The sequence below is a fragment of the Chanodichthys erythropterus genome, chromosome 9 (assembly GCF_024489055.1).
Source record: "Chanodichthys erythropterus isolate Z2021 chromosome 9, ASM2448905v1, whole genome shotgun sequence".
NCBI classification, from domain to species: domain Eukaryota; kingdom Metazoa; phylum Chordata; class Actinopteri; order Cypriniformes; family Xenocyprididae; genus Chanodichthys; species Chanodichthys erythropterus.
Window position 1 is genome coordinate 9,847,826 of NC_090229.1, and position 19,833 is coordinate 9,867,658.

Here is a 19,833-nt window from a genome sequence, read left to right on the forward strand (position 1 = left end):
AAGCATCAGTGACCAAAAATATTTGCTGTACATCACTGTAAATGAAATTCATCAAACATAAGTTTGTTGTAAACAACCCATATGTATTACGTAACATTCCTGCTTCAAACGTTATTACCTGTCTTAGGTGTGTTATCTATTTTAGGTCTATTTTAACTCTTTACTTTAAGAAATCTAAGATTAAACTTTGAAAATCTCTCATTGGCATTGATTTTACCTTCAGCGGGTTCAAAATGTAACCGACGTCATCATAATGATTGCATATACTGCATTTCGATTGGTCTTCTTTCTTACATGTACTTGCATAATGAATTGTGACTGGCCGCGTCTTCCTTTTGTATTTAATTCATATGATTCCACTTTCAGGTCGTCAGGTCACATTTACACTGTAACTATTTATTCTCGTGTGCAGTCAACAAGACCGCAGTGTCTCTGAAGGAGCATTCCATTCATACAGAACCAAAGCCTAAACCCTTCACTTACCAAACACTATTATTTGCTACCTCTAGGTACTGCTATTTCCTTCAGAAAAATAAATACATGCACTTACACTTGAAGACGACTAGATGGCACTATGGTCTCAAAATTACATTTAAGAGGGACATTACAAAAATGAAGAGGTCAAGGTTTTGCCAAGAGGTCACAGTATGTCTGCTGGTAGATGCAGTAATTACACCTTATGGGAGCAAAAACATCTTTCTCTATTGACGTCCATTCAAAAGTATCCATGCATTCTGATGAAATAAAATGTTTTTGAAATATATACATAAATACATTTTATTTCCTTATATTTAATTATATTATTTATAAGTTTTACTATTGCCATATTTTTTGACAGCTCATAAACTCTGAAATTAACTACTTATATATATATTATTTTTTATTTTTTTAGAAAAATACCAGGAATACCAAACAAATCAGTGGACCAGAACTAGCTGTTGTATAATACACACTTCATTTGATTAATGACCTATTATAAGGAACAATGAAACAAATCAAATGCTTGAAAGTAGTTCTTTAAGAAAGACCTTAGTGATAACACTCATGGACAAATATTTAGCTTTTATTTTGAATGGCACTCAATGAAGTGCACCCATCTTGACAATGGCATTCTACATGGATATATACATTCTGTCCATAGCATTTACTTAATTTTACACAGGTGAAACAATATATCTTTTTCTCAACAACAGTATTTTTCTTGTACTGTACAGTAAACTAACAAATAAAGTCAGAACCTTGAAATAGCTAAATAAAACTTTAATAATTCTAGAGGCAATTGTACATGAATTGCACAGAACATTTTTTTCCAACACAAATGACTTTTCATATATTGGTATGTCTTCTGTTCATGTATGTACATGTGGTAAAATGGTCTGCGTAGCTCTGAAACGTACATACAAAAGATGGAGAGCTAAAGCAGAAAACAATGTGGAGATTTTTTTCTTCTTATATATATATATATATATATATATATAAAATCATGCCGAACAGGAATAAGTTAAAGGTTGTCTTCCTTTAAACCAAGTGACACTAAACAGCAGCCCTTTCACATAATGTATTAAGGGATGAAACATCATTTTCTTTAATGTGCCGTACTATTGCCTTCAAAAGTTCATGTGAAATGTTTTATTAGCTTGTTTTCAATTTCTCTGTAATTAACTAGGTTACCATAAAAGTGTGGTCACATTTTCCAGACAAAAATTTGTGGACTGTTTATTGTCAACGGTGTAGCGATATATGAAACACAGCTCAAACAGAAGTCACTTTCAAACCAAGTAGATTTCTGATGATTAATGCGGCAAATTCGCATGGCCAACCTGAACTGTTGTTGCGGGAAATTGTTCACCCGCATGTGTAATTCCTGACCGAATAGATTCCTATTTTGATTACAATTTGCCAAACAACAGAAAATGTGACCTCACCTTAAATGTGTGTGTGTGTGTGTGTGTGTAAAATCACTAGCCTCACCAACCGCAACTGCAAAAATAATGAATGTTCTCGAACCCCACTGGTCAAATAAAAAGACAGTCCCCCCAACCTTGCGCCATTGGTTGAATATTTTAACATTCAAACAATTACACACTTCAACTTCAAAGAAATTTAAAATCACCATGAAATCAAAATGGTCAGTTCTTATTTGTTTATATAATATTGCAGTATTTATTAAAAAATATTATTTTTTAAATTGTGTGCCCTCGTATTCCTAAATCAAAATAACTTTCCTTCCCTCTCGCAACTACATCTCTGATGACGTGTTTACTAACGTGAGGGCGGGACCTGTCGCTCACATGACATCTCAGCAATTAGCAATCGATCCAATCAATAGACCCTTAAAAGTTTGTAAACATTGCAATGTTTTCCTGGTGGGCGGGGCTTAGCTGGAGGCAAAAAGAGACGCTGGACTCAATGTTGACAAGCGGAAGCTAGCATGTTTTAGGAGGGATTTATTAAACATAGATGCAGAAGAAGGTTCAGAACTGTCCGAATATGTACAGTCACTGACTCTGCGGGACCGTGACAGCTATTTTTGTAAATTAACTTAAGTTTTGGATATTTCCTAGACAACATATGAATTACTTTCACGTAGTTCGGGGAATTTTGTCAAGGTTTATTGTCTAATGTAACCTATCGCTGGGCTAATTATGATTAGCAATGTGGATTATTTTAAGAGACCATTCAAAGGATGGCACACACATCTATCGCTGTATGTTTGTTTAACATTTAAGCTAGCTAGTGCGCTGAAAGTTGGCGACTTTTCACCTATAAAACAGAAACTTGCTGATTTGTACTAGATAAAACCAACACACCATTACATATGCATCGGTTATTTTACCTTATATGATGTGTGCACTGCAAACACGAGTATTATTTATGATCGTCTCCGTCCAGTCTGAACGCCGTATTGCATTCAACCACCATTATCTTTTTGATTTCTGTGAAGAAATGTCTGACGGGATCTGGTAAAACTTTAGTTTTGAACCGAAAGTGCTGTTCCTTCTATTCTGGCAGCCAAAAACACAACAAGACGACATTTTAAAGTCAAAACCTCAAACTTTTAGCGCTCCCGCTATTAGTTCTTATTTATGTTTTGCCTCCAGCTAGAGCGGTGACGTCACAGTGACGTAGGTGATTAAGGGGTCTATTCCTGACGGACATAATCAAGTCCCGCCCAACATTTTTTCTCATTCGAGAAGCCGTTTCACTCGGATATACGTCACAATAGGGAAGAAAAGATAATCGCGACTTTAATATCGCTTTTTGACGTTGGACACCTCGTCAAACGTCTCTTAATTTTGGGGTTGTAACAACAAATATAGTTGAATAAATAAATAAGCTGAACATAATTTAAAATATAAATTAAAAATCAATTAAACAAAGCATAGTTCCTCTCAAGCCTGTATGATAAATACAAAAAAGTAGCGATAATAGGGAATTCTAAGAAATGGAGATGTTCAATATGAGATTTATACACAAAGTGGTTTGCCCTTGCAGTTTTTCCAAAATTATTGTCCCGAACAAACTGATATGAATATTTATAAAGAAACTCTGACAGTCTTAAAACTCCAACTCCATGAACCTGATTTGAATAAAGTTCAGTGAAGCTAAAACAGGCTCGCCTGATACCCGAGCAAACTCTCAGGGTCTGCGAGGTTGACACAACTATTGCCGTGCTGCACCGACTCCCAGCCTGTTTGATGCAAACTGCATTTGAAGAGCAGGAAACATCGCAACTTTTAAGTAAAAAAACAGCCACGTACCCTTCACACATCATCTCAAACCTCTGTCATCCAGTAGAAGTGCTGAATGCTATATGCTTTGTACTTGCTGCTCTGAATAGCCTTTATAACAAGTCCACAGAAGCAGGTTTTGGTTAAAGGGTCCATTCTAATGCTATAGAAAGTGCATAGAGTGGAAGAAAGACATCGTAGGGGGGCAGACACTGATTGTACTGTAGGTATGATGTTGGATATGGAGTCTAATACTGGCCACGTGAACAGCAAGCAGTACGAGGACATTTCTATCCACAGCGTCGGTTGTGATTGTGAGCACAGAGCGTTTCCAGAGGGGTTAAAGTGTGTCGCCATCTTTGCTCTGTCTAAAAGCAGCACCTCAATGTTCAGTCGGAGCTTACATTTCTTCTTCCGCAGACCTCAGCACGGGAAATACACACTGTACGAAAAAAAAAAAGAAAAAGAAAAATCTCTTTTCTCTGAAAAGCCCATAAAAAACTATATACATTAATGAGGCGCGTCGTAGGCTAAAATGCAGTGCGCATAGAAAAAAAGTATGCAACAAAATGCGACGTTTCTCTTTAACCTTACAAAGAAAAGCGAGCATTTTGTGCTACTGCTGCCCTGGAGTGACACAAGCAACAACAAAAAATCATGTTTACATGAAATGTACAGATGCATCAACAAAAAGAAAGCAGAAAATAGTGTTTCAACAAATAATTACATACTCATGATCATTATTATTATCATGCTAACTCCAATCAAAAGGCGTATATGCACAGTTGAAATCTAGAGATAATACAGTATTTGGTCACGGCTAACGTCTGTGACCGAGCGGCTCTCATGACAAAGGCTATGAATGAAGCATCGTGGGAATATTCCATTAGACATCTTTGCGTGGCTAATAATCTAAAAGAATTCACATTAGTCTTTATATATTATGATTGAAACAACTGTGTGACATTGTGCAACTCTTAAACATTCTATCCGATTTCGTTCCCAAAGGAGTTATTCCGAATTTCCTTTGTGAAGTCAATTTAAACCTGCTGGAGCGCCGTTTTTTCCGTATCGTAAGAGAATTACCCATAGCCCTTGTCCAGCGCATAGGCCCGTGTGTGTTTGTATCCACGCTAGCAGTTGCTGCTGTTCCGGAATTCTCCATTTTCCGTGATCTGCAGCTTCGTCGGGTTGGTGGGAGAGATGCCGTTCCTCGTTTGCATGCTGTACCGATCCTTCAGCTGAGACAGAGCGCTCATTAGCCGGGCGTTCGCGGCGTCCAGGGAAGCGATTCTCTTCTCCTGCGGGGAGTGACCGTTCATGGAGGTCAGATAGAAGAAGGTGATTAACAGTGCATGATATTTAATGTTTAATTAAAGTCTTTCTACTCTGCAACGGACACAAGGTGACTGGCACGCTTTGGTCTGGAACATTACGGACTAATTACAAAGTCTAAAACCCATAAAATTAATTCACAGAGTTTAAATTAAAATTCATGCGGCGACAGCAGTAATCTCTCCTTGTCTTTTTTTTAAAAATAAATCTATGATGTAAACAAAGTCTTTAATGATTTTGATGAGTGCTAAAGTGAATCCACAGTGGGTGGTTTTTATGCTCATCAAACTGTTTACGAGAGATGCTGATTGTCCCTGGAGAACATGGGCGTTTATCATTAAACTTTCAACTACATTAACACATTAAACCTCAGAGACAAACTCATCACGTCATGCTGAAATCTAAACACAACACAAGAGGGCGCTATGACCCTGCAAACGGGTAGCTGATACAAATAGACCAGTGAAAATGCATCTTTTTTTCTTATTTAATAGAAAATGATTCATTCAATTACATTATCAGCATAAGAACTTTTGTGAAAAGTTAACATTGATTTCTTAGTATTTAGTATGCACCCCTATTGCTTTAATGACAGCAGCGCTCGAGCTGACATGGACTGATGATCAAGCCTGATTTGAGAATGATCCAAAAAGCATCTTGTGCTTCATTGAAAGCAAGAAAATTATTTTGTACAAGAAAAATCGATACCACAAATCTGTTTATTTGATAAGTGACCTAGAAATAGTGCAGAATCTTTATCATTTTGTCAGTTTTTATTTGAATGTTTTTTTTAATTTTTGGACTCACCAAGGCTACTTTTATTTACTCAAAATACATTAACATTTTAGTACAATTTAAAATAACTGTTCTATGTTTTAATGTATTTCACAAAGTAATTTATTCCTGTGTTGCAAAGCTGAATTTTCAGCACCATTACTCCAGTCTTCAGTGTCACATGATCCTTCAGAAATCATTCTAATATGCTGATTTTCTGCTCAAGAAACATTTATTATTATTATTTTTAGTATTCCTAAATATATTCCATAAAGCTCATTAAACCAAAATGAGAAAATGCTGTTTTAGATAGAATAAAAAAAACAAAATATAGAGAAACCTCGACTTGTCTTTACATTGAATAAAGACATAACAAAGGTGATTTTGGATGTACCTGGGCTTCGATGATTTTCTGTTTGGAGTCTACGATGGCTTGCATGTCTGCGTGATCTTTCTTCAGCTCCTCTTCAACTGACATCAACCTGCAAAATAAAATTTCCACATACATCTTTAAGCTGCATATGCTACTTTACGTGCTTACTGAACTGGAGTGAATCTGAAAATTGAATTGTGGGCATTTGGTTCAAGTGAAAGATAGAGTTGCATGTCATCTGCATACTGGTGAAAGGAAAAATTGTACTGATTAATTACACCAGCTAAAGGAAGCATGTAAAGATTAAATAAAGGGCCCATAATTGAGCCTTGAGGAACACCACGCGATATGACGCAATGCCTGGAGGTGTAGGTACCGAGTGTAACATAGTATTCCCTGCTACTCAAGTTGGATCTGACAGACCGGCCCAGTTCTGTATGCTGTCAGGTAGAATCTCATGATCGACTGTCAAAAGCAGCACTCAGATCTAAAAGCTCCAAACAACTTGCAGATCATTTTCTGTGCTGTGGTTTGCCTGGAAGCCAGACAGAAATGTCTCATTAAGTTCATTGCTGTTGAGATACTGTAGTTATTGAGCTATATAGACATGATTTTTTCAATTATTTTACCAAGAAATGGAAGATTAAGAGATTGGTCTGTAGTTACTGAGCACAGAATACTTAATTTACCATCTGATGATTATCTAGGATTCCTAAAGTTTGGACCCTAATAATATCTAATGGATCATCTTTTATGGGGTTTGAACTACAAAGTTGACTGGATCATAAATCACAAGGCCACACCATCCCAAATTCACCCAAACTCTCCTGCTTTCAGAGCAGATCTTCACCTGGTGATGATGCTCTTCATCTGGAGCTCTTTGTCATCTTGCTGCTTGCGTAATCGCTCCTCCGTGTCCTCCAGCCGGGCCTGGTACTCAAGGAGCATCTTCTGGGTTTGGTCGTCCTGGCTTTTCATGCGAGATTCATACTCTTCCAGTTTTTTAGCAGAAATACGCAGCTTCTCCTGCAGGACAGCTATCTCCTGCTGATACTGAGGAAGGAAAGAGAGAATGAAGAAGTCTAATAGCAGGATTATAGAAAACAAAAGCTGTGTAAAGAGCGAGTTCTCAGATGTGCACGGCTGTGGTTTGAAATGCATATTACACGAATATAGCCCTGCTAATCATCTCGTATCTGTCTGCTAAGCCTGGGAAATCCAGCAAAGCTGTATGAAATATACATAGTAGGTGCTGAATTTTTTTTTAAAGATTATTTTTTCATGCGTTTGGGGCAAACCTGTAGCTCAAACAGTAAAGCAAGGTGCTAACAAAGCCAAGGTCATGGGAATGCATGAAATGATAACAGCTATACTTTGAAATCATTCTAAGTTGCGTTGGATAAAAGTGTCTGCTACATGCACACATGTACATTTTTACATTTTTAAGTTTTATGTTGAAATAAGGTTATGTTTCTTTGGGAAATAGTTTTTTTTATTCTTGTTTATAGTACAAACCTTACAAAAAATGTTTGATTTACACTTGAACAAATTATTTTCCAATGGGGTAATAAAAACTGATGTTTGATGAAAAAAAAAGGTAAAAGTAAAACAATAAATGAATAAAATAAAAAATAAAAAAAAACCTGGTAATTGTGATATTAAGTTTAATAAAAGAAATAGTCATAATGTGAGATATAAAGTCGCATTCACTGGAGATGTCAGAATTTTTACTCAAAGGCAAAAAGAATCTTGCATACAAAATCTAGTCTTAATATATTACAAATTTAGCTTTTCAAGTAAATTTATCTTGCTTTAGGGATGTTTACATACATATATATATTTCTTTTTTAAATTATTTTTGCTGTGTTTTTGCTTCAGGCTATTCAGAAACTGAGAAAGAGTGGTATGAAATGTTTTATGCAGTTGTTCTAAGGAGAAAGTTTTTAAGAATTCACTGCTGATAGTCTCCATCTTGAGATTCTGCTTGGTCAAGGGCTTATAGATACAGAAACTGACTGCTTTATAAATATGCAAAGACATGAAATAGTAAGCCTGGTTTTGGAGTGTTTTTTCATCTTGTTGTTTTGCATCTAGACTAAAACGTTATTGTGCAATAAGCTCCAAGGAGGATTCAACCAATCTTCGCAGCATCACTTACATTAACAGCTTCAAACAGCACGGATGCAGTGGGGTTTTGCTGAGGGAGAGGATTGAGTATGTGGGTGTACACACTCTGTGCACTCCGCCGGGTTCATTATTGATTAAAGAGCGGGGGAAAGAGACGGCAGACGCGTGCTCTCTACAGTTGCAGTGTAGTGATTTGAGCCTGTTTGCCTAAATTACAACACTAGAGAGATCAAGAGGCAACTTTATCTAAAGTCCTTCAGAAGTGCACATCTACTCTTCAAGCAACCTGTCTGCAGTTTGACATCCACCATCCTCATACCAGTTTATGACAAGATGCAGTGACTAAGCAAGTAGATCCGAGCTTAAAATATCTTCACGTCTTGGCGCTTGGGGGAAAAAAAAGAAAAAAACTTTGGATGGTTCTGTTTTTCTTTAGTTTAGAGAAGGAAACTGGTTTAAAATGTTAGCAACTTGCACTACAGTTCAAAAGTTTGGGGTTGGTAAGATCTTTTACTGTTTTTGAAAGACGTCTCTTATGCTCACCAGTAAAAAACCTGAAAAATTATTAGAATTTAAAATAACTATTTTCTATTTTAATGTATATTAAAATGTAATTTGTTCCTGTGAATATTCAGCATCATTACTCCAGTCTTCAGTGTCACATGATCTTTCAGAAATCGTTCTAATATACTGATTTGGTATATTACTGCCGCTTTTAACCGATTTAATGATTCCTTGCTGAATAACAATATTTTTTTTTCAACAACAACAACAACAACAAAAAACAATTGCTTAGCTAATGAATATTAATTAGGTTTACATGATTGGTCGTTCCAGGAAAGTTACCTAGCAATGTCAGCATGGCCTAAATAATATTCATAAACATGTTGGACGTTACAAAATGTTTATGAATATTATTTAGGCCATGCTGACATTGCTAGGTAACCTTCCTGGAACGACCAATCAGAATCATCAGAAAGACCATCATGTTCCAGTGATGATAAATAGAGAAAGCAGCTAATGTATTTTATAAGAGATCATCACCGTCTGCAAGCACTTCCCGTCAGTGTGCCCACGGGAGGCTAATTTTGAACACACAAACAGTAAGCCTGCTGTATTTCTCCTGTTTTTATGCTGCTGTAGCGCAGAATGAGGTCTCATTATTACCTTTTCAGTTGGTGTGAGATCCTCCTTGTTTGGAAAGTCCTCCCGGTGTTTCGAATCTGGGTCAATTCCCTCCTGCTCCAAATATTGCACATTCATATTCAGCAGCCATGCAGCAGTGCGGTCCAACGCATTGGGATTCACAGGGGATGGAGCCTAATAAAAGTTCATTTGAACAAACACACACACAAATACATTATTGTATCATAATATGGCCATGCTAACATCAAATTGAGACAGCTGCTATCAAATTACACACATACATACACACACAAACAAGTGCCTCAAAACTTTTCAAGGTGACAACAACACTTGTGCTCGTTGGAAATAAAACCTTGATCATTTTTTAATGAAGATTCATTCAGCAGACATCAAAGGAACAGTTTGGACAATGCGAGCAGTCATTTAATCACTAGCGCAGCGTCTGCGCTCCAGCAATTAATTCTGCTTGTCTGCTCCGTTCCTTTTGCCTCTGACAGTGAGAGGGCTGCGTGTTCATCTCAACCTAAGAGCCTTGTTTGATTGTAGCGATGCACCAAAAGGCTCATTATCCCCCGAGAGATCTGAGTGCCAAGTTGTTTTAAGGATATCAGCCGAGTGGGAGCTAATTTAGTGGTATCTAAATTAGCTATGGGAATGTAGCAACATAAAGAGACAGAAAGGATGTGATCACTTTTAAAATTCTATAGAGAACTTGGAACTTTTAGAAGTATAACAACTTTTTCTTGATTGTAGCAATAATAACAATGATTAGGTTTATAACATTTCTGAAAAAAACATGAGTGGCGCTAGCCCTGCAAAACTTGTTGCTGCAATGCTAGTTGCTAGTTAGCATGTTGCTATATTGGGTTACTCACTAGCACAACCCATCAATTCTCTGTGATATTCTGATCTCCAGATATGACTCAGGTCTCCTCTTCAATAGAAGTCCTTTGTATTTTTTAAAAACGTTTATTGTCCGGAGAAAAATCATAAGTTCAATTGCCTTAAATAAAAGCAACGTTTGTGATGGCATATGTAACCTTACACATGGGATGTGAGAAAAAATAGACATTGTGCCAAAGAACCAATTTTTTCCCACAAACTATTAATTCGTGGCCACATTTTATTAATTACTTCCCATGTTTTAATTACATTGAGGCCACTAAATTGAGGTAACAAATTCTTAATTTCTGGCGATGATATCTTGTTATTGTTTTGTATTACATGTATGGACGTAGGACGGTAATAGGTGTGTGTGTAAACCTCACTCCCCTGATCTCAAAAGGCACTCTAGCGACTGACGTAGAGACTTTGGCCTCCTTGTTAGAGCACCCGAGTTCCGCTTAGAGCGGGCGGTTCAAACAGAAGTAGTTACATGTGCTTTCAGAAAAAGAGCTTTTGTAAATCTAGTGGTCAAAAAGATGAATAGCCCTTATTCAGGGTTGTAATAGTTAACTAAAACTAAAACCATAATTTCCGTTACTTGAAATAAAATAAACTTTACTGTAACTGAATTAAAATAATATATATATATAAAACTAAACTTATTTTAGGTTCAAGATTCTCATTTCAAGGCACCTTTTCTCTTTTTCATTTTACTAAAATAAAAACTGAAAACAAAACTACTAAAAAAAACTATATAGACAATAAAGAAAATGACAAAAACACAACAAAATTAAATTAAACTAAAATTAAAATAACATGAAAATTAATTCAAAATATTAATAAAACTATATATATAGCATCTCAATGACCAACTCTGGTCCCATTACAGCCACTGGTTTTACATCTACATTTTTGACAACATTTGATTGTAAACATATAAAAGTAACTGTTAAAAACTATTAGGACATTTGGGTACATTGGCGCTGAATCAAGTAAAATAAATCAATCATGAATTGCTTAAAAAAATCGGTTTTAGTCAACAAGCACATGTTTTTGTTAAACGACATGCTGAATATTTCATTTTGCACTACAATTTTATTTTTGTTGAGTAAAATTAGATTTCTAAAATTCAACTATGTGTTATGACAAATTTTTTACTAAAATTACAAGATACTTTCATCAAAAACTAAAAATGTTGTCACAATTAACTCACTTGTTTGTGCAGGGTCCGCTGCTTGGATTCTGGACTGTCCCCTTTGGAGGATGACGACTGCTGCCTTAGTCTGGTCCCGCTGCTTGGCCAGTCAGGAGATGATGACATCATGCTTCCACTGGAGGGGCGGGGGTAGGGTGCGGTGTTGAGCATGTTGGGTGGAGTGCGGCCTCTCGTGACGGTCGGAGGCGGCTGGTCTATCCGGCGCTGCGGCCCTGCGCTGTTCTGCCGCGGTACGTTGGTCTGGTGTTGGGTCTCGGTGAGGGAAAGCTGTCTACGGGTGAACTCTCCTGAACGGCGAAGGAACTCATCCCCGCTACTGCCCCCTCCACCACTGGCTCCCGTGCTGGATTGGCTCAGGAAAGGGTGCTTTGACCCCGCAGTAGCTGCTTCCTCTGCGTTACTCTGGGAGCTGATGGAACTCTGGCATTCAGATCCCGAATCGGCAACCGCACGGGGCGACACAGCCAATCCGGCGGCCATCTGGTACACGGGGTTCTGAAACGAGAGTGGGGCCAGCAGCTGGGACCTTCCCGGGGCGGTCTCTGTGCTTGGTGTCGTGGGGGTCTGAGCTGCCCTTCTCAGGGTCGGGCCGCTGGGCGTGTTGCCCTTAGCAGTGCGGGTAGTCCACACTCCCGTGCCCTGGCCAACGGAGGTCTGGCTGTCATTGATGGGGTCGCTGAAGGAGGTGTTGGGAGCACTCTCAAGAGAACGGCTGTCCTGCAGGTCAACCATTGACAAGCTCTTGCTGCCGTTGGGGATCTGAACATCTGGCTCGTTGGCCTCCGAGTAACTGGAGCTGCGGGCAGGCGAAGGCTGAATCACAGAATTCCTCGTTACGAAAAACAGATCCTTGTTTTCGGGGGTCGGCGAGGGCAGCCGAGTGAAATCCACCAACCTGTCCAAGTGGCGACAGGACAAAAATTGAAGATCACAGCTGTTCTTTAATTCAAATCAAACTCATTATTTGCCACTCTAGCTCATTTGCATGGCTAATGGATGTGTGTGATGATATGACAGATCACAGTCCAAACACTGTACTTTGGCAAAATATTGCTGCACACTAAGTCTCAACACAGAAATATAGCTTTGATTCAAGACCACATTAAAAAATATGCCTTTCTGTGCAAGAGGATAAACCACACTGAAGCCACCCTGAAGTTTTTTTTTTTTTTTGCACATGAAGAAAAGGAAAGTATAAACAATGTCTTGCTTGGTTCTCTCCAGTCTAAACAAATCAGGATAAGTCTGGCCGTGTTAACTGCATGCATTATATTGCCTCTTTCTACATTTACACGTTCAAAAGTTTAGGGTAAGATTTTTTTTAAAAATAAATGAATACTTTTATTAAGCAAGGAAGGATTAAATCAATCAAAAGTGACAGTAAAGACATTTATAATGTTACAAAAGATTTCTGGTTCAAATAAATGCTGTTATTTTGTACTCTTTATTCATCAAAAAATCCTGAAAAAATCTATCACGGTTTCCACAAAAATATTTTCAACAATAATAAATAATTATTGAGCACCAAATCAGCATATTAGAATGATTTCTGAAGGATCATGTGACACTGAAGACTGGAGTAATGATGCTGAAAATTCAGCTTTGCATCGCAGGAATAAATTACATTTATATTCAAATAGAAAACAGTTTTAATTTGTAATATTTCACAATATTATTGTTTTTATTTTATCAAATAAATTAATGCAGCCTTGGTGAGCATAAGAGATTTCTTAAAAAAAAAAAAAAAAAAAAAAAACTTGGCATGGCTAGTACTGTGCTCTTTCAGTTGAGAAAATTAATGCATATGTAGATTTGTAATAGATCTGAAAACAAATTATTATTATATAGATCCAATTAATCTTCTTTGAAAGCACAGAGTGACCATTCAAGCAACAAGAGATGATGTGCCACTTTATAAGAGCCTTGCTCAGGAAATGTTACACCTTAATTTTTACCGTATTCCACATCAGAATGATAGCTTGCACTTTACATCCTAATCTACATTAACTGACTTACCCTGTGATCTCACTGTCCATGACCATTTTCTGCAGACCGGTAGACAGGCTGCTGCTGGGTAGACTGGGTGAGCCCACGCGCTCGGTGGGAGACGACACAGGGACTCCGGTGGGGTTCGTCAGGGCTGAATTCACATCCCGCAGGATCCGTGCTAGAGGACCCAGCTTAGTGATAGTACTCTACAATACAATGGAGAATGAATTGTGACTGACTGGATTCAAACTTGATGGAGCGCTAAACTCACTCTGGTGGGTAAAAGACAATATATCACTACAGAAAAACAACTTAAAATAAAGTTTAGTATGTTATCCCAGCACAGTTTGAAGCAGTACGACAGGAGAGGTTGTGCATTACAGTGATTTTACTGTTCAGTGGGTGTTGTTAGATTCAACACAAGTGGAGTGTGAATCTTAATAGTCAATTACTGGTGTTAATCTGAAATGTTTCTATTGACAGTGCACAATTTAGCATAAGAGTAAGATGAGTTTTAATACTGTAACTGTTTTATGGTTTCTAGAAACATAGTGCCTAAATATTAAAGAGGCCATATCATGCCCTTTTTACAAAGTCAGGTGTTGCAGCACCTCTCTTTCCAGTCTGTCAGTAACGCTCTGTTTAGTTCCAGTCTTTATGAAGCCCTTCTTGTGCTTTGATTGGTCTAGCCGACCAATAGGTCGTGTTTCGGAAATGTCACACCCCTTACCGTAATGGCAAGTTTTAACACGCTGCTAACGCAATCAGGCCTCGGCACAAGCCTTTTTTGTGTATGCCTTGGGTGGGAACTATTTAAATGAGGAATATTGTGATGTGTTCGTTCCCGGAGAAAACTCAAGTCTGCAATGGAGGCGTTTCAGAAACAGTGCTTACTGATATAGAGAATAACTCTCTTTGAAATTACTTTGTGCTTTGTAACTTTGCAGGCCTTTTTCATGTTCAAGCTGCAACATTACACGATAAAGAAAAATGAAAATGTAAAAAAGCATAATAGGGCCTCTAAATTAATCTGATGTGCATTAATCTCTCAGGTGTTCATATGTCTGCTATTTCACATTTTAGATCACTAACTTTGATGGTGGCTCATCCAATCAGATTTTAAAGCCAGTACTGTCTGTATTTTATCTTAAATGAAAATCTATTCACTTCTGATAATCATCTGATAAACTAAACTGAGCTCTTTGTAATTCGTCAGATTCTACTATTTTCTGATCTCAAATTACAATGATAAAGAAAGTCAAACACTGAGAAAACTCAGCGTTATATATATTTTCCCATTAAAAATGATATGTGTTCACCTGATCAAGCTGTGAGACTGCTTCTGACAGAAGAGAATGAAGAGTGGAGAGTTCACGGCCCAGGTCAACATAACCCTCGAAGCCTGCTGTGTTTGAGATGGTCTCTGGGTTGGAGATCTCCAGCAGGAAGCGCTGCATGTTGGTCCATTCATGCTCCAAGAACTGATTCATGAAGGACATGTACTCCTCCTTACTGCCAAACCTATGACAGTAAAAACACAGTAAATACAGTTTGAAAATGTACCATATAAAACAATTTATCAGTATGTTCACATAACTAATTGCAACCACAGGAATAATATTGTACATTATTATACTGATTTAACATTAGTTAAGAGTATGCTGCATTAAAACTCATGATCAACATCAATTTCATTGTCATTTCAGTATCAAGTAATATAACTAGTAATATGTATAGTAAGTGATATGATATATATAGCTTTTGTTATAACACTCTTATAAGAAAATGTTCCATATAGAAGGGGATCTGTGTTTCATATATAGAACCTTTTAGAGGTTCCCAGCATGGGATAATTTTATGGTATGATTTTACTGATGTCAGTTATTGGTCACATGACAGTCAGGTAAATACATAACTTTTTTAGTAAGTGCTCTATTTTATGTTTATCTTAAAAATAATTTATGCTCTTTTTTTGTATGTTAATGATTTAATTCATTATTTTTTTTTTTCATCAACTCACAGTTCCCTCACGAACTCCAAAAATCTTTGCGTTTTAAGCACAAATTCACTCACTTGGTGAAGTTGGCGAGGTTTTGCGTCACTTTGGCAATGAGTGTGAGTGTGCGGGCGGTGCGGTCGTCAGGGTATTCTTGCATGAGGCTGAAGAGTGAGGGCGACATGATGGCAGGACACAGGAAGCGCAGGAAGAGAGACGCGCTGATCAGGCGTTCGCTGATGTCTGGCCGTCCTCGGCTACTGCATTCCTGCCTCCAGGACGCAAACACTTCTTTGAGCTCCCGAGGAAACACGCTGGAGTGAAAAGACAATTAAGTGATTTGATTAGAAAACAAAATGTCTGTTGTTGTAGTTCACCCAAAATTGGAAATTCTGTCATTAACTATTCATTTTCATGTCATTCTATATGATTGCAACATATAACTGAATCTTCAACAGTTCACAGCTAAAAATACCAGCATACTGATTTGGAAGAACATGAGGGTGAGTAAATGATTTTAAACCAGCATTAGTGAGTAGAAATATGAGTCTAGCACTGCTGAGTAACTGTTTAGTAACAAACAGTCCCAAAAACAACAAAACTCCCACACAGTTCTGCATTCCCACATTGCATCACAGTCACTGTGTGCATTTAATTAAGTGTTAACAACGCAGGACGGCATCTTCTCCCACAACATTTTCACTGCTGCCCCCTTTAACCGTTACACCCTCCCTCAATTTTCACATCCTCGCCGTAAGGACGTCCCCTGCTGCGGCCTCTAGCACACCACAATCTGCTGTTTAAGTTGCTCTTTTTAAGACAGTGAGACATAAAGATGGCAGAAACAAAACTGTAGCACAGTTAGATATAACTTATCAAGATTCAGTCTAAGATACTCCTCAAGGCAGGAAAATTACATTCCCCTGATGGAATATCTTACACCGGTCCGATGCAAGAGGGACTAATTTGATTTCTCAGCGTGGTTTTGCAGAAACGTAGGTGATGACTGAGGAATTGCACAGTCTCTGTGAGGACAGATGGAGACCTCTCACTTTTTATTAGTCTTACTATGCCAGGCATCCTGGGCTTTTTGGAGAAATGACAAAATTGTTAATTCAAGATCTGCCTAGAATTAAGTCTTAAATTCATAAGACCTTCATAAGTCTTAAAATTCTTGCATGTTTTTATTCAGAATTTATATTAATCTATTTGGTATGCTTATAATTGTGCCTGACATTGCATTCAAGGTCTATATATTTCACCAGTTCATGCATTGGCAATTCATGCATTAATACTAGGCCACCATTAGATGTTGTTTTAGCAATGATATAATGAACATATATAATTATTTCTCAGTCTCTTTATTAGAACATAACCAGAAAATACAGTAAATTTGTATGCAGTATTAAAAAAACAGGGAAAAAAAACAAAACAAAACAGAAAAACTGCTTTTTTAGGCTAAAGTGGCAAGAATTTAGTGACCTCCCTTGAGCAATAGCAAGAACTGGCTTTCTTAAACCTGAATGGAATGGAAAAGGACTGGAAGGCGAAGAAAACTTTCAAAATCTGATGAGAACTTTCTAAGAGTTTGTTCTTTGAGAAAATGGAGAGGTCACACTAAATACTGATTTTTGCTTAAAAAACTATTTTGTTCAGAATTTTTTTTTTTTTTTTTACATTTTGGGTACATATTTCCTCTATTTTCTGTTTGTATCGTAATAAAGAGACTGAAAAACAAATATGGATGGTCATTAAAGCACTGCTAAAACAACAAAAATGGTGGTGGCCTAAGACTTTTGCACAGTACTGTATATATATATATATATATATATATATATATATATATATATATATATATATATATATATATATATATATATATATATATATATATATATATATATAATTTAAATACCTTAATTTAAATACCTTAATGTAAAAAATATCATATAATTATTTTTAATATTTTTATTACATATCTTGAAATGTAGTAATCATTTTTAATATATCAACACATTAATATTTGTATATAAATGAAACCTAATTTTAATGTTTCATAAAAATAGCATATTCTGTCCCACTACATATATATATATATATATATATATATATATATATATATATATATATATATATATATATATATATATATATATATATATATATATATATATGAAATACTATTTGAATGCAATAGTTTATATTTACATTTACATTTATAATTACATTTATATTAGTTAATATCATCACTATGACTCTATATTATATCACTATATTATAGACACACTATTTTAATGTAATAGTTTGATATATTTAAAGGATTCAGTATAATCACTATTATTACTATAATCATCTTACTATATGAATACATTTATATTTGAATATAAAATTAATACCACAAAATTTAAATGTATTAGCATACAAAAAGATGTATACTCTCTCTCATCCATAAGAATGGAAGTAAAGTGAATCGATCATATAAATGTAATATGACCACCCCGTAATGGTGCAGTGTTATAAAGCACAGAAGCTGGTGAACTATGTTGTGTATTAAAGCACAGTTAGAACTCCATAATTGACCAATCAGTATCCAATATTGGAACTACCCATTTTAAAGCATTAAATGAACGATGTTTCCAATAGAAAGAATTCCCATAATGAGCTGTGTGTAGACGCCAATATGAGAGGAGAATTTGATGGCATTACCAGTAAGAGTTGATGATCTTGCAGAAAGCCAGCTCACAGCACATCTTGAGGTTGCTCTGGTGCTCATGCAGGTCGCTGGAGGAGCACTTAGATGGATCCACCTCGCAGTTCTCATCTGACTCATACAGAGCTTTGATGAACTCACCTGGGACAAAGTAAGTAAAGAATGCGGAAAACCTCATTTAGCACAGACAGCTGCAGTACTGCCCTGCTGTAAACGTTACTTAATGCTAAAGTAACAAAGCTTTATCATTAGAAATGAATAGTACTATTAAAACTATTTAAAATAATGTACTTGAATAACATTACATCACTTGAATAAACTGAAAATGAATCATTGACTCATTTTCTAATAAGATAAATGAATCAAACAATTGTTTTGATTTGGTTTAATTTCATAATGTAAAAAAAAAAATAACCAAGTAATCTGAATGAAACTACAGTATGCTATGTTTATGTAAGCTTCACCACTTTCTCACAGACTACTTTAAAAAGTAGTTTCTCGGCATCAAACTAGCACTTTTGAGGGAAACCGAGCCTAAAGCTTTCCCGATTTTGTGCTAGATGTGATATTTTAAATAATTGAGCAGAACTTCAAAAACACAGTCTACACAAAAAAGCAGTAAATTATTGATTCTTTATTCTCACAAGCATATTTGATGGTCTAAAATCACAGCAGGAATTGTGAGGAAAGCATTGGACAATTAAATATACATTTTACAGAGACATGTACACAAAGTCAGTGTTTTTTACCTAAAGCATCCTGAAGGTACTTCTGTCCCACAAGTTTCAGGTACTCCTCTATAGCTTTAGTGGCCAGTGTGTTCTCGCGGAATATGAGATGTTCGTTTTCTCCGCAACGATCCACCTCAGACATCATCAGATCTGTCAGAAAGTCCTGAGGGGACAAAACATTAAGATGTCTTTATTGATATGCAACATTTGTAGACAGACTGTTTCAAAATGAACCCTGACTGAAACCTTAGGTTTAAGCTGCAAATGATTTTCCAAACAGATAGTCCTGCTCTATTTTTTGCTGTATCGGGCTGGTCAGGATGCTTTATCAACCTTATTTATAGTCGTCTTTGTATATAAAACTGATAAAAAAAAGAGAGAGACTCAAATCACGCAGACTTTTTAAACACACAATGAAAGAAAAAGTTCGTTTTTATGTCTGCTGTGCTGCTACTTTATTTCTCCATCTTTGATCACTCCCACGTTTGATTTTGATGCATCCAGAACTGGGTGTCTGACTAGATGACCTGGAAAACAGCAAAAGCATCTGATAGGCCAGACGAAGTGGCTTTTTATTTGGAGTCTAGGAGCGTCACTATTGACTGAAGACACACAGTAGCTCCAGTCAGAACGTGTAACAGATTGAGACTGTTATGGATATCCAGCTGGGGAGATGACTCATACTCAGTGATAGTGTATTGATTTTGGGATAATGGACGTTGTATGGTTCAATGAAATTTACCCTGGGTCTCGTCGCAATATTCTTTCCCTAACTTCCTGTTTTTCCTCTCTCATGATGCGTATCCCATGTCTCATTCTC

General features: G+C 36.7%; 1 protein-coding gene across 9 annotated transcripts in view; it reads right to left on the bottom strand.

The window, feature by feature from the left end:
• Positions 1-1,456: 1,456 nt before the first annotated feature.
• dab2ipa (DAB2 interacting protein a) overlaps positions 1,457-19,833 on the bottom strand; it is a 131,937-nt gene continuing 113,560 nt past the window's right edge. For 8 of the 9 annotated variants that reach the window (XM_067394514.1, XM_067394511.1, XM_067394515.1 and 5 more), the window contains 10 exons: positions 19,032-19,176; positions 18,279-18,423; positions 15,650-15,886; positions 14,896-15,097; positions 13,604-13,782; positions 11,585-12,482; positions 9,508-9,660; positions 7,064-7,266; positions 6,235-6,322; positions 1,457-5,032 (listed from right to left, as the gene is read on the bottom strand). In XM_067394514.1, the coding sequence (XP_067250615.1) occupies positions 4,865-5,032; positions 6,235-6,322; positions 7,064-7,266; positions 9,508-9,660; positions 11,585-12,482; positions 13,604-13,782; positions 14,896-15,097; positions 15,650-15,886; positions 18,279-18,423; positions 19,032-19,176 (2,418 nt within the window). In that variant the 3' untranslated portion in view covers positions 1,457-4,864. The remainder of the gene's footprint in view (positions 5,033-6,234; positions 6,323-7,063; positions 7,267-9,507; positions 9,661-11,584; positions 12,483-13,603; positions 13,783-14,895; positions 15,098-15,649; positions 15,887-18,278; positions 18,424-19,031; positions 19,177-19,833) is intronic. The other variant, XM_067394512.1, reaches the window with a different exon arrangement.